The sequence below is a fragment of the Lagenorhynchus albirostris genome, chromosome 16 (genome assembly GCF_949774975.1).
Source record: "Lagenorhynchus albirostris chromosome 16, mLagAlb1.1, whole genome shotgun sequence".
Taxonomy (NCBI): domain Eukaryota; kingdom Metazoa; phylum Chordata; class Mammalia; order Artiodactyla; family Delphinidae; genus Lagenorhynchus; species Lagenorhynchus albirostris.
This window is the reverse complement of record NC_083110.1, coordinates 36392691-36406834: the sequence shown is the minus strand read 5'-3', so window position 1 is coordinate 36406834 and position 14144 is coordinate 36392691. Positions and strand designations below refer to the sequence as shown.

The 14144-nt window shown below is 38.3% G+C and overlaps 1 protein-coding gene across 2 annotated transcripts in view; it reads left to right on the top strand.

Annotated features, from left to right (window-relative positions):
- The window catches only part of GLUD1 (glutamate dehydrogenase 1), a 40360-nt gene that overhangs the window by 2256 nt on the left and 23960 nt on the right, over positions 1–14144 (top strand). For both annotated transcript variants that reach the window (XM_060127150.1, XM_060127149.1), the window contains exon 2: positions 13983–14063. In XM_060127150.1, coding sequence (XP_059983133.1) covers positions 13983–14063 — 81 coding nt within the window. The remainder of the gene's footprint in view (positions 1–13982; positions 14064–14144) is intronic.

The window sequence follows — 14144 nt, the reverse complement described above, 5'->3', positions numbered from 1 at the left end:
ATATACTATCTTATTGGCAGTATTTTCCAGTTGCTTAAAAGGTATGCAGGGAAACCAGTATATTTGTTTTTCTGCAGGATCTGACTTCGTTTCCTTGAAGTTCTTTATATTATTCTGTTCTTTCTATGCCAGGCCCTCTCCTATCATGAGTCACAACTCCACAGACTCAATAAAGCAACTAAAGTTTGACCTAATTTGTTAGTCCTCTTCCTCTTGCCACAGCAGTTTTATACCAAAATAATAATAAACCTAGCAACAAATTGCATCAGCTATAGAAAGCACTGTTACTGTAACACCTGTTCCTACTAGAACGTAAGATACAATTCTCTGTTCTATTTATCCCATTTACAAGAAGGCTTGCTAGCGAAAGCACTACTAAATCCCAGCATATTAACAGAGAAACGGAAGTGCAACTAATAAATAGTAGCAAGCATTGCAAGATAATATGAAAGAAAATCAGCCAATATAAAGTGATAAATTTATTATCTTAAGAAATTTGAAAGACTTTATGGTGAGAAAGGATGGGGGAGGATCAGATAGCTATGCAGGCTCTTCAACATATTTTGGGGTGCTTAAGATAATGAACAGGGTGATGATGAATAGATGATCAGCAAAATGGGGGTGTACTGTAGACATCCATGCTTTGCTTTCATGACACTCTGGGATTTTCCTACCCATTTATCACCCCCATCTTGTTGCAGAGAATGTATATTCCAAGAGGGACTTATTTTCAGTGGGTTTTTTTCCCTCTAATTAAACAGTACAAGAAAGTTGTTAACCTCCTTGGTCTCACTCTTGTTTTAGAATATTAGGTGACTGAGATTTTTTTAAATGCTTTGGAGAAGCCATGTGAACTTACCCTCGTAAGCATACTTTTCTCTCCCCATCCTAACTCAACTGCCTTCTTGACCAACTTCTTTGGGTTGGGGGGGACCCTTGTCTGCTTCGCATCATCCTTTTCCCAACCCTCAGCTTTCTAATCTTTCATCAAAAGCAACCTTTAACCTGAGTTTTCCAACATAAAATTCTCAAGGTTGTAGCAAAGCAACAATCTAATTTATAATATGGGTAAGTGAAACAGGTGGTTTTAAGACCTGAGGGTGGCTGATGTGTACTTTATACTGAGTAAATATTTAATAAGTAAATATTTAATGATACTGTTTTTGTGCTTCTCTTTTCCCACATAACCATATTTAAATGAACGCAATAGATTTGCATCTGTTAAGGATTTGCAAAAGAGTGTGCTTCAAGCTCTGAAAGGAAGTTTTAAGGGAGACCTTAAAAATATTTTCAGCAAAGATGAATCTTGTGGGAATTTACTTTAAGAAGACTTTCAAAGGTTCTTATGTGTTTGAAAACATTATCAGTGATTATTCCTGTTAACTTTTTCAGAATAAATTCTCTTTATTTTATTGACCCTGGTTCAACCTGAGATTAATATACCTTTTTAGAAGGAAATTTATTATTTAACTCACTGGGGGAGAAGTAGAGAGATTGATGATAGCAATTCATTGATGTAGGAGTCAATTTATTTTCTATTCCCTCCTGTCCTCCCATCCTCCACCCCCCTCAGGTCTTCAGATTAAAAATGTTGAGTCCAAATTTCCTGTGACTGATTTTTCCTCTTAGAACTTTCTAAAATTATCATTTAAATAAAGTTGATGGAATCCTGATGCACTGACCTAAATCTTTCATTTAACTGCAAATATCAGCACCGCCCCCCCCCCCCAAAAAAAGTGTACCTTATGTTGACCCATTGACTTGTTTTTAAGAGCCAAAATGCAAAAAAAGAAACAGTAGGAGGTAGATGGTCTTTGTTCTTGTCTTTGGGCGACAGGATACAGGGGTTGGGGGCAGGGCAGCCAGCTAAGGGTTGGAGTCAGTACGGTACTGAAGTCCCCCTCGGCCTTTGGGATCTAAGTTTGTGGTAAATGGTAGTGCTTTTTAAGAAAACACTAGAAAGTACTGACACTGTGGTTTTTGTTTGTCTTTTTAACATCTTTATTGGAGTATAATTGCTTTACAGTGGTGTGTTAGTTTCTGCTTTATAACAAAGTAAATCAGTTATACATATACATATGTTCCCATATCTCTTCCCTCTTGCGTCTCCCTCCCTCCCACCTCTCTAGGTAGTCACAAAGCACCGAGCTGATCTCCCTGTGCTATGCGGCTGCTTCCCACTAGCTATCTATTTTATGTTTGGTAGTGTATATATGTCCATGCCACTCTCTCACTTTGTCACAGCTTACCCTTCCTCCTCCCCATATCCTCAAGTCCATTCTCTAGTAGGTCTCTGATACTGGTTTTAAATGAGACATCCTCTGCTTTCACTGGAAAAAAAATGTTTCTTACTTATTTCTCCTATGCTGAATTGACAACCATCAAAACGGGTAACTTTGAATAAATTCACACTGTCTGATATTTTTAGAATGTGAGTATGTGTCTACATCTGCTGCCACAAGGTAAATGTAGTCTTTGTATATAAATTTAACTCAACCTGGAAGTTCAGTTAGAACACAGGTAGTTTATGTCTTCTACCCTCTAGCCCTTAGCCTTGGGTTATTGTTGTTTTTAATACTTTTTTAGTTAAATATGAATTGCGTTGCTGTTATAAAGGTCTTCTTATTTCATGGGAGCCAAATGCCCTCCCCAAAAATACTAGGGAATGAAGAGCTACGATAATGGTGGAGACCTGTAAGCCAGGTTGTCCTTCAGTCTTCCTGTCACTTTGTGTGAATCCCTCTAGCTAGTTTGCTTTGGCAGTAAAAACCCCATTTGCAGGAAGACAAACACTTACTGCTCACTTAATATGCAAAGGACACTTTTCAGGAATTGGGGCATCAAAAATTGGAGGACAAACACCAGTAGTATGTATCAAACTCCAGATAAACTGACAATGTTTAAATTTCTAAGAAATGACTTAGATTTTATAACTTATACAGTGGGAAGAATCTAGGTTTAGATTGTTGGTGATAATTTAGATTGCTTGGGAAAATTGTTTCTTATCCAATTATGTTAAAGATACTGAGGGCTTTGCCAACAACCAATAATAATTAGGTTGTTATAATGTAAATAATAAAGGAAAAAACCTTTAATATCACTTTAATGAAGCACATTGATTCATAAATGGCCCATAATTGCTCTACCCAACAAACCCCTGTTAAAATACATACGTATGACTCAAATGTTCTAATAATAGTGAAAGTTATAAAATGAAGCAGCTCTACTCCCAATCCGTTCCTACAAGATAACCGTGAACAGTCTTAAGTCCATAGCTATTATCTAAAACTGACCTAGCTATCTAGATGAATCAGTGTTTTCCCCTTTCCAGAGGCAGAAAATAATGCAGATTGAAGTACTCACTATCAAGACTGAAATGTTAATGTATGAAATACTACTGATAAAGGCAGGACAGGTTTTATGAAGGGCAAGAAGACAATCTGGGAGAGGGCTGCTCAAGACATTTTTAGTTACCTTTCAAAAGGCAGCTGTACCTGGGAGAGTCTGCCTTCACAAAGGTCAACTGGCAAAACAAGGGATAGCAATAATAGCATTTATTGAGCTCTTACGTGTACACCAGGCACTTTGCTAAGAGATTTTCGTGCATCACTGCTTTGATTCCTCAGAACAACCTCATGAATGCACTGTTGACCCAGATTTTCAGATGCAGATACTAAGGCTGAAGAGTGAGGTCTCCCTTGGCAGGGTTAACACAGCAGTAAGTAGTAGGGTTGGGTTCAGGCTCCAGCCATCTGATTCCAGCACCCACCTTCTTAGTCACTGTCTGGATTTATTCATGTAAAAAGTTACAAATTGTATCATGGGGTAAGCACTGATTGAGAATCATGTCATGCCATCAACACAATGATTCCTACTACTTTGGATCATTTGAAATTTATTGATAGCTATTAGAAGACCTAACTTCTTGCTAGAAAATAAATGGCGTTCACAGGTGATGACTTTACCAGTCCCTTTTTTTGTAATTACTTAGGCAATGAAGGAACATTTTAAAGAGTTTTCCGTTGAAAGAGGTTTCAAGAGCTTTGGTGTTTAAACAGTTTATGTCGGCCAGAAAAACTCATTTCTCCACCAGAGTGTTATTTCATGTATCTTTATGGGTCTTCAGTGCGAAAATTCTTTTAGCACTTTGCAATATGTTTATTCTTTAGAGTTAGTCAAAATTTATTACTACTCAGGTCACTAATTTTTTTTTTTTTTTTGCGGTACGCGGGCCTCTCACTGCTGTGGCCTCTCCCGTTGCGGAGCACAGGCTCCGGACGCGCAGGCTCAGCGGCCATGGCTCACGGGCCCAGCCGCTCTGCGGCATGTGGGATCTTCCCAGACCGGAGCACAAACCCGTGTCTCCTGCATTGGCAGGCGGACTCTCAGCCACTGCACCACCAGGGAAGCCCAGGTCACTAATTTTTAAATGGCTTTCTTCTGGGTGTCTCTTCCTAAAAACTAAGAAAAGCCTTTGTTTATCGTGAATTGCTGTTCTCTTGATTGTTCTTGGAGAAAGTCTTTCAGACCTTCTAATTTTTCTAAATTGCTGCTTGGCTAGAGGAAAATGTGAAAGATGACACAAATGAAAATTATAAAGGTTGATTTTCCTTTCCTGGAACCAGTCAATAAGTGACACAGTTGGAAGCACACTGGATAATATGTTACTGCAATAGGAGTTCAAGGAAGATGCCCAGGAAAGACCATCTTGATTTGGAAGTAGGGAAGGCTGGTTAGGAGTTAGACTGGGGAAAGGTCATTTCAGATAGATATGTCGTAGAGGGGGTGGCATCAGCTCAGGCAGGAGGTGGGACTGTGTGTTGGGGTCATGAGGACAGAATATGTTTGTAAATAGTGAAAAGTAAGGTTTTATGGAATAATAAATATTTATGTGGTTTCTGCCTGCAGTTCCTAATACAGAGCTCCTAAAATCCTTGTAATTTCCTTAGTGATAGGGGTTCTGGGAGTATCCATTGTTCTAATATTTGGCCTTTGACTCCAGTTGCTCACATGGAGCCCCTGAAACCCTTGTAATTTCCTGAGTCATGGGGGGTGGTAGAGAGTTCCTAAATCCCTTGGAATTTCCTGGGTGATAAGAGCACCTTTTGTTCTAATGAGGCAACTCTTGATGGGCTCCTGGTTAGCTTCAGGATTCCCCTACAGGTAGAATATATGGAATAGGGAGTCAAAGATGTAACTCTCATCTGAGACACTGGTAGAAAAACTGGTATCAGGGAAAGAAGTGTTACTAGGAAAGAGGATTGAATTTTGAAAATAAAGGGAATCTGGTGTAAAATGATCCTTAGGAAAAATGGAGATGCAGGCGTATGTTTTTCTCAATCTTACCCTTGCAAAAAAACCAGTGTGGTGCCCGTCCCTACCTTGTCTCCCATATCCCTATAATTCTTCTCGTCCTCTCTTAAGATCCCTCTCAGATATCACCTAGACTTGTAAATAATAGATATGAAACTAGATATCTGAAATTTTGAGCCTTTACCTCTTTGAACCTTTTTATAACAAATTGTTGTCTTTTACTAAGTGCTATCTACTTTATATTCACCAATTTTACTAACATCATTTCCAGGACCTGTTTGGTATGAAGATATGACTAAGCTTAGTGTTATCAGAATAAGGAATCTATAAAACAAAAATTAACAGAATCCCCCTTTTAATTCATATTCTTTCCTCCATCCATCGGGCAGTAAGTTAAATACTTAAACACAAAACAACTCTATGTTCTGTAGATATGTATGTACATAAATGCAGGGAAATGACTTGGAAGACTATATACATTTAAGTTGCCAAGAATAGTCACCCCTAAGGGCTGGGGTCATAAGTGGTAATCAGGAGACATCAGCTTTTTCTGTATTTGAATTTTGAAAACATGTGTATGTGTTACATAATCTTGAAATTTTAATGGAAAGAAGAAATATATTTTTCATTTCGTTTTTCCAACAGCAGCTAAACATTTGCTTCCCAGAAAGCTTAGTTTTGTCTTTTCAAAATGCTTAAAATAAAGATTTTGATAATGGGTTAAGACTGTAAGGTGTTTGCTCCCTGCCTTCTTAAAAGGAACAGTACATGAATACTGTCAAGCAGTCTTTAGTTTCTGTACTAAATGCTCCTTCCTGGAGCTGAAGGAATTTTTGTGAGACTTCTAGTATTTTGCATAGTCATTACTTGCTGGTGGGTAGGTACTGGTTCCTCACTGCTTCTTTCCCTCCTCTCCTCATTTTTAATTAATTTATGCTCTTCTATTGCGAGTTAGGGAATATTAAGTGAGAAAATAGGTTCTAATGAGTAAATGGCAAGTGCATTAGTGCATGAATTTTAAGAGTTCTAAGTCCTCTTTGCCTTTCTGGGGTTCTGTACTTGTGGTAGAACTCTTGGTTATTGAGTAAATAGTTTCTGAAAAGAGACAATACAGTTGGAAATTGAATTTCTGGTCAGTAAATCAAAGCCTGTTAAAAGATCCAGGTTCAAGTAACTTTTAAAACCCCATTTGAATTTTCATGAATGTGTTTAGTTAATGATTCATCATAAAAAACAATGGTGACTTAGTCGCTAGGAGCTTTTTTGTATGTTTTTGGGTTTGAGTCAGCTAGCAAGAGGGAGAAAAATTCAAGCTACTCAGTTCTGTTTTTCACTGCATCTTTTTCAGAGTAATCAGCTGATGTGTTTTCTTTATCACCATAGCAACTTAGTCAGTTTTTGCTTTTGATTTTTTTTTTTTCCTCCTAGAAAAACTTACTGTACACCAATCTTAGGCTCTTGAGGGTAGTAAGGAAAATATTTGGGAATTAAGTTAAAAGGCTGAGAAATGTTTTGTGCTGTGTATAGTTTGCAGAGGTCTGCATTTCATTAATGTTCTTTTGAAACATCTGATTATCAGTTAGCTCAAAATAACTATATGTTAAGTTAATTTATCTGGAGAATCAAAGGTATGATTTCAAAGTTCTATTACCAATCTTTCCTCCAACTTTACCAAGTTTGATAAATAATAAACATTGTCATGGGTGGTGTTTCTTTAGTTTCCTCTGGTGAGCTAAAAGCACAGATTACTCTTTCAGCCGTGGTCCTTGAGTTTAGACCCCATTTATTTCTTTTCTTTTTTCTTTTTTATTTTATATTGGAGTATAGCTGATTTACAATGTTGTGTTAGTTTCAGGTGTACAGCAAAGTGATTCAGTTATACATATACATATTTCTATTCTTTTTCAGATTCTTTCCCAGATAGGTTATTACAGAGTATTGAGTAGTGTGTAAATGTTAATCCCAACCTCCAGACCCCATTTATAATGACATCAGACCTGTTTAATCACATCTGTATAATCACCCAGTTCCCTTTCTAGTGTACCCAGCCAGGGACTTGTGCTTTCCATTGGAAGCATCTACCTCCATTATTACATCTGTCGTTCAAAGATCCTGTTGATCTCTTCCCAAACAGTAGCAATGCTAGTGTCAGCGTAGGCTCTAAGACTTTAGGACACCGAAAAACTATAATATACTTTTCTCCATTTTTTGTAATAAAAGTTGTTCCTTCTAGTTTCTGTCCCTGTGCCCCATCCAATCCCTGTTGGTCTTGCTTACCTTTAGCCTTCTGTGTCACAGAAAAGAGGGAAAGAAAGGCTGGGTTTTATAAAAAGTGAGAATATTCATACTGCAAATAAGGTCCTTCTTGCTTCAGTTTGGTTTAAAATGTTTTAAGTTTTTTTTGTTTTCTTTTATGCATGTGGGTATTTGGCTTTATTGAACGACTTTGTCTTCATATTTACTATTCTTGCTATACAGTAAGCATTCAAAAATGCTAGGTTTTCCCCTTCTTTCAGAACTTCAAAGTATATGTCACATCATTTTGTCCTTCAAGTACACCAATTGTGCTAATATTTCCTTATCCACTGAATTTACAAATTTATTGGAGAATATTGTCTTCTTTGCAGTCATATTCTTAGCATTCATTAGAATGTGGTAAAGAATTTTCAGGTGGCAGTATATTTTTAGTAATTATCTTTGGTTTCCAGTCGCAGAGGAAGAAGAGTAACTAGCCTTCCCTTGGGTGTGGGTAATTCCTGTATTACTGGAGTCTGTACTAGTATATCTGCCAAATTCCACACGTAAAAACATTCACGTATCACTAATTAGAAAGTTAAAAATGAAAGCATATGTCTTCTTTAGTCTAGGCATCCCCTGCATTTATTTCTAGGTCTCTCACCCTTATCAGTTACAGGGCTTATTCCCCTGACTCCACTACTTTCCTTATAGTGGTCCCTTGCCTCAATTCACTAGACGTCTTCATTGGTTCTTAGCCTGCAGAAAATGCCTGTGGAGTGAGGTGATTTATGTAACTACTACTCTTCAGTGTCTTGCAGTTGAGCTCTCTAAATGGGTGTGGCTAGGAAAGAAAATTTCATTTTACAAACAGGAATTCCTGGGTGCCATCCAGTGGAAACATGTTTTTTGTTACATGCAGTTTCTGACTCATAGCATTCCAGGACTTCTGCAATAAAGTAGACTTTGTTTACACTGTTTTGTAGAAGGAGGGGCCTGGTTTCTAATGAGCATTTAAGTCTAGAACATTAGGATTGCTGTCTGATTTATGAGTGTTAGTATTTCAAGCTGTTTTTCGTTTCCCACTGAATGCATTAGTTATAAGCACTGGGTAAGGGAAAGTAACTTTTCCCTCACTTAAGAAAGCAAGGAAAATTAATGTAACTTAGTGACTATTTCCATAGACTCTAAAAGCACAATGAAAAAAGTGCTTCAACTGTAATAGGAAAAATGCTGATTCTTAATAGAGCACTACTTTACCACCTCCACGAATTTGTCTTGAGAAGTAATAAAATCAAAGTTTATTGAGCTGTTTGTTTAAAATCCTATCCATTTAAATTTTTAAAAACTACATTTCTTTGTTATTTGCCACTACTTTGCAGTACTTATAATAGCAGTGAAAATAGTTGAGATTGAAGTACTGACCACATGCAGACACTGTGCCAGCTGCCTCAAACACATTATCCCAAGCAATTCTGGCATGAAGCCTAAGAGCACTGTTTGCACCTCCCCAGGTGAGCAAGTGCAGATGCCCACAGCAGTTGCTATTGGGGTGGATTCACTTAGTTAGGAAATGCTGGGCACTGCACCCAACCCAGCTCCCTGGCCTAGCATAGTTTCCACTAAATAATATGCCTAAGTAATGCCTGTTCACTAAGTGACAATTTGTATAAACACATTTTAGTATTTAAACAATTTTTTAACTTAACCAAGGAGATAAAAAACCTATACTCTGAAAACTTAAAGACATTATTGAAGGAAATTGAAGATACAAAGAAATGGAAAAATATCCTGTGTTCATAGATAGGAAGAATTCATAATATTAAAATGCCTGTACTACTCAAAGCAATCAACAGGTTTTATGCAATCCCTATCAAAATCTCATAACAGGACTTCCCTGATGGCGCAGTGGTTAAAAATCCACCTGCCAATGCAGCGTACACAGGTTTGAGCCCTGGTCCAGGAAGATTCAACATGCTGCAGAGCAACTAAGCCCGTGCGCCACAACTACTGAGCCTGCGCTCTAGAGCCCACAAGGCACAACTACCGAGCCCACGTGCCACAACTACCGAAGCCTGCACACCTAGAGCCAATGCTCCACAACAAGAGAAGCCAGCACAATGAGAAGCCCGCACACTGCAATGAAGAGTAGCCCCCACTCGATGCAACTAGAGAAAAGCCTGTGCGCAGCAATGAAGACCCAGTTCAGCCAAAAATTTTTTTAAAATCTCATAACAATTTTTCACAGAACTAGAACAAATAATCCTAAAATTTATATGGAACCACAAAAGATCCTGAATAGCCAAAACTGTCTTGAGAAAAAAGAACAAAGCTGGAGGTATCATACTCCCTGACTTCCGACTATACTACAAAGCTACAGTAATTAAAACAGTATAGTACTTACACAAAAACAGACACATTGATCAGTGGAACAGAATAGAGAGCCATAAAGAAACCCACACACTTATGGTCAGTTAATCTACAACAAAGGAGGCAAGAATATATAATTGAGAAAAGATAGTCTTTTCAATAAGTGGTGCTGGGAAAACTGGGCAGCTACATGTAAAAGAATGAAATGAGAACATTTTCTCATGCTATACAAAATAATGGATTATACAAAAATAAACTCAATGGATTAAAGACCTAAAGATAAGACCAGAAACCATAAAACTTTTAGAAGAAAACATAGGCAGAACACTCTTTGATATAAATCATAGCAACATTTTTTTTTGCTCTGTCTCCTAAGGCAAAGGAAACAAGCAAAAATAAACAAATGGGACCTAATTAAACTGTAAAGTGTTTGCATAGCAAAGGATACCATCGACAAAATGAAAAGACAACCTACCGAGTGGGAGAAAATATTCACAAGTGGTATGACTGATAAGGGGTTAAATATCCAAAGTATATAAACACCTCATGCAACTCAATACTAGAAAAACAACCTGATTAAAAAATGGACAGAAGACCACAAATAAAAAATGTTGGTGAGGATATAGAGAAAAGGGAACGCTAGTAGAGTTGGTGGGAGTGTATAAAATTGGTGCAGCCAATTTATGGAAAACTGTGGCGGTTCCTCAAAAGAAGTAAAGATAGAACTACCATAGGATCCAGTAGTTCCATTCCTGGGTGAATATCCGAAGAAAATGAAAATACTAATTCGAAAAGATACATGCACCTCAGTGTTTAGAGCGGCATTACTTGCAATAGCCAAGATACGGAGGCACTCTAAGTGTCCAAGAAATGAGCAGATAAAGATGTATATATATATAATTTTTATATATTATATATATGTTATGTATATAACTATATATAATATAAAAATGAATGCGGGGCTTCCCTGGTGGAGCAGTGGTTGAGAGTCTGCCTGCCGATGCAGGGGACATGGGTTCGTGCCCCAGTCCGGGAAGATCCTACATGCCGCGGAGCGGCTGGGCCCGTGAGCCATGGCCACTGAGCCTGCGCGTCCGGAGCCTGTGCTCTGCAATGGGAGAGGCCACAGCAGTGAGAGGCCTGCGTATCGCAAAAAAAAAAAAAAAAAAATGAATGCTTCTCAGCCCTAAAAAAGAATGAAATTTTGCTGTTTGCAACCACATGAATGGACCTGGAAGGTATAATGCTTAGTAAAATAAATAAGAGACAAACACTGTATGTTATCACTCATATGTAGAAACTAAAAAATAAATAGGGACTTCCCTGGTGGCACAGTTGGGAATCCGCCTGCCAGTGCTGGGGACACGGGTTCGATAAATTAATTAATTTTTTAAAAATAAAATTAAATAAATGGATGAATTTCACAAAACATTCATAGATATATAGAGAACAATAGTGGTTACCAGGATGGAGGGGCAAGATAGGGGTAGGGGATTAAGAGGTACAAACTACTGTGTATAAAATAAGCTACAAGAATATATTGTGCAGCACAGGGAATATAGCCAACATTTTATAATAACTTTTTGTTTTTTGGCTGCATTGGGTCTTTGTTGCTGCGCACGGGCTTTCTCTAGTTGCGGCGAGCGGGGGCTACCCATTGTTGCGGTGCTCGGGCTTCTCACTGCGGTGGCTTCTCTTGTTGCAGTGCCCGGGCTCTAGGTGTGCGGGCTTCAGTAGTTGTGGAGCATGGGCTCAGTAGTTGTAGCCCTCGGGCTCTAGAGCGAGGCTTAGAAGTTGTGGCGCACAGGCTTAGTTGCTCCGTGGCATGTGTGATCTTCCCCAGACCAGGGCTCAAACCTGTGTCTCCTGCATTGGCAGGAGGATTCTTAACCACTGCGCCACCAGGGAAGTCCCTGTAATAACTTTAAATGGAGTATAATCTATAAAAGTAGTGAATTATTATGTTGTATACCTGAATACTTCAATTTAAAATTTTTTTAATTAAACAATTTTTGTTGACAGTGTTTGGTCTTAATATTACTTACAAATTTTGGATTTTTTTTTTTTTTCTGGAATAGTTTTTAGGACCTGGTACTTTTGCTTTTTAGTGCTTTTTATTCCATAATATGCACAGGCACTGACTTACATGTATGTCAAAATTTTAACATGGATTCTGTCTTTCTACCTTTTAAGTTTTAAGAGTCAAGAAATAGTCATATTTATTCCACGTGTATTTGAGTGCCTAATACACGCAAATTTTCTGTGTTAGGCACCGAGAATTAGTAGACAAAAGAAAGTCTGTCTTCATGGTGCTAATTTGCTGGGGTGGGGGTGGGTGGTGGTGGAAGCTGGAGAGTAAACAAACATAAAGTCAATTTAAAGTAAATAGGGGCTGGAGAGTGTGGATGAGGAAGAAGTGCTATTTTAAATTATTTTAAAAGGGGTGGTCAGGGAGGGCCTCTCAGAATGAAGAAGGTTTTTAATAAAGACCTGAACAAAATGAGGAAGCAAGCTTATAGCAACAGGTATCTGCTATATGCAAAAAAAAAACCCCAAAACGCTGTCATTTCTCATTCTAAAATTTTAATAACAATTTATTCCACAAATAATCTGAGAACCCACTATATGCAAGATACAGTTTTCTAAGAGCTTGCTTTTCTAAATATATTCATTTTATTTTTCTGATAGGACAAAGAAATATGTTCAGTTTCAGAATTTGCTCTTTATGATCATGTACTGACAGATGAAATTCTCTTGAAACGTGTTGTTTATGTTCAGGTAGGTGTTTTCTGAAACATCCAAGAAGCCAGCTTTTTTAAATGACTAAGGGAGTTTTCTCAAACTGCTGGTCCATGAGAATACTGTGTATTTCTATCTGAAAAATATTTATTTTTTGATTCTTTTATTCCCAGAATCCTTTAAGAGGTGTCCCTGGGCCCCCATACTTGTGACTCAGTGTCAGGGAGCCCCAAGCAGTGTGCAAAACATCAGCCTCACTCAGGCCTTCTTCCTTGGGGTTGAGAAGCAGTAGACTAAAAGGATGAGAGGTGGCTTAACCCTGCAAAACTTGTAAGGGTTATTGACTAAGACCCCCAAAACCAAAGTAGTGGGCATAGCCGCTTTCTGTGTCCCCTCTACCAAACATCTAGTTTGGTAGAGGATTGGGGGCATTAAGACTCCGAGTTGCCTGTCTGCTTGGCTACCTCCCATCCTTATAGAAGAGTGAAGGGAATTGCTCATTTCCAGGAAGGAGAGATGACTTTGTCAAGCTTCTCACTTCTTGGTTGAAAGAGGCTGGCAGTGGGTGAAGGGAGTTACAGGTAAGGATCTCTTTGGTTATATCCCATTGAAGCCAAAACCTCTATTTAGACATCTGATATTCAAGTTGAAACTGTCAAGCCTGTTAACTGTCCATTTGCCTATAGCAAAATTCTTGAACTCTCTGCTACCAGGTCACCTAAAGCAAAAAGTAAAAGAAAGAAAAGCCTCCATGGAGTTACTTGTCTCCCTGAAAGGGTAAAAATCATTCATTTGAAGGTAATTTTTGTCTGTGAAATCATATTTACTGTTATTTCCCACTGGGTTATAAGTCCCTGAAGGACAGGGCTATCTTATCTCGAAATCCCCAGAAACCCTACTTGATGCTACTCATACCAGAAAGCAAACACTGAACTTCACCAATCTTATTCTCTTAAATATGAAAATACTTGAATCAAATTCAGTGCTCATTCTGTCGCTCTTTCTGGGTATCTAATTAGCAGCTTTTTTCCTACTGACTCTTTTTTTTTTTTCTGGCCAAGCCACACAGCATGTGGGATCTTAGTTCCCCAACCAGGGATCAAACCCGAGCCCCCCTGCAGTGGAAGCATGGAATCTTAACCACTGGACCACCAGGGAAGTCCCCCTATTGACTCTTTAGTCATAAGCTACTTTAGGTGTTCTTGAAAATAACCATAAAAAGTGTGGACATTTTCAATTTCTAGAATTCTTTTTTCAACATGCCAGAAGGATGTTCTAAATATATCCCCTTCTTTCTCACCCCCCTCTTTTTTTTAAACCACCAGGTATCCGTTACAGCACTGATGTGAGTGTAGATGAAGTAAAAGCTCTGGCTTCTCTGATGACATATAAGTGTGCAGTGGTTGGTAAGTGGGCTCCTTTTGCTGCTACCTAATAAGAACTCTTTGGGGAAATATGTTTGCATACAAGGTTACTTTTAAGATGTT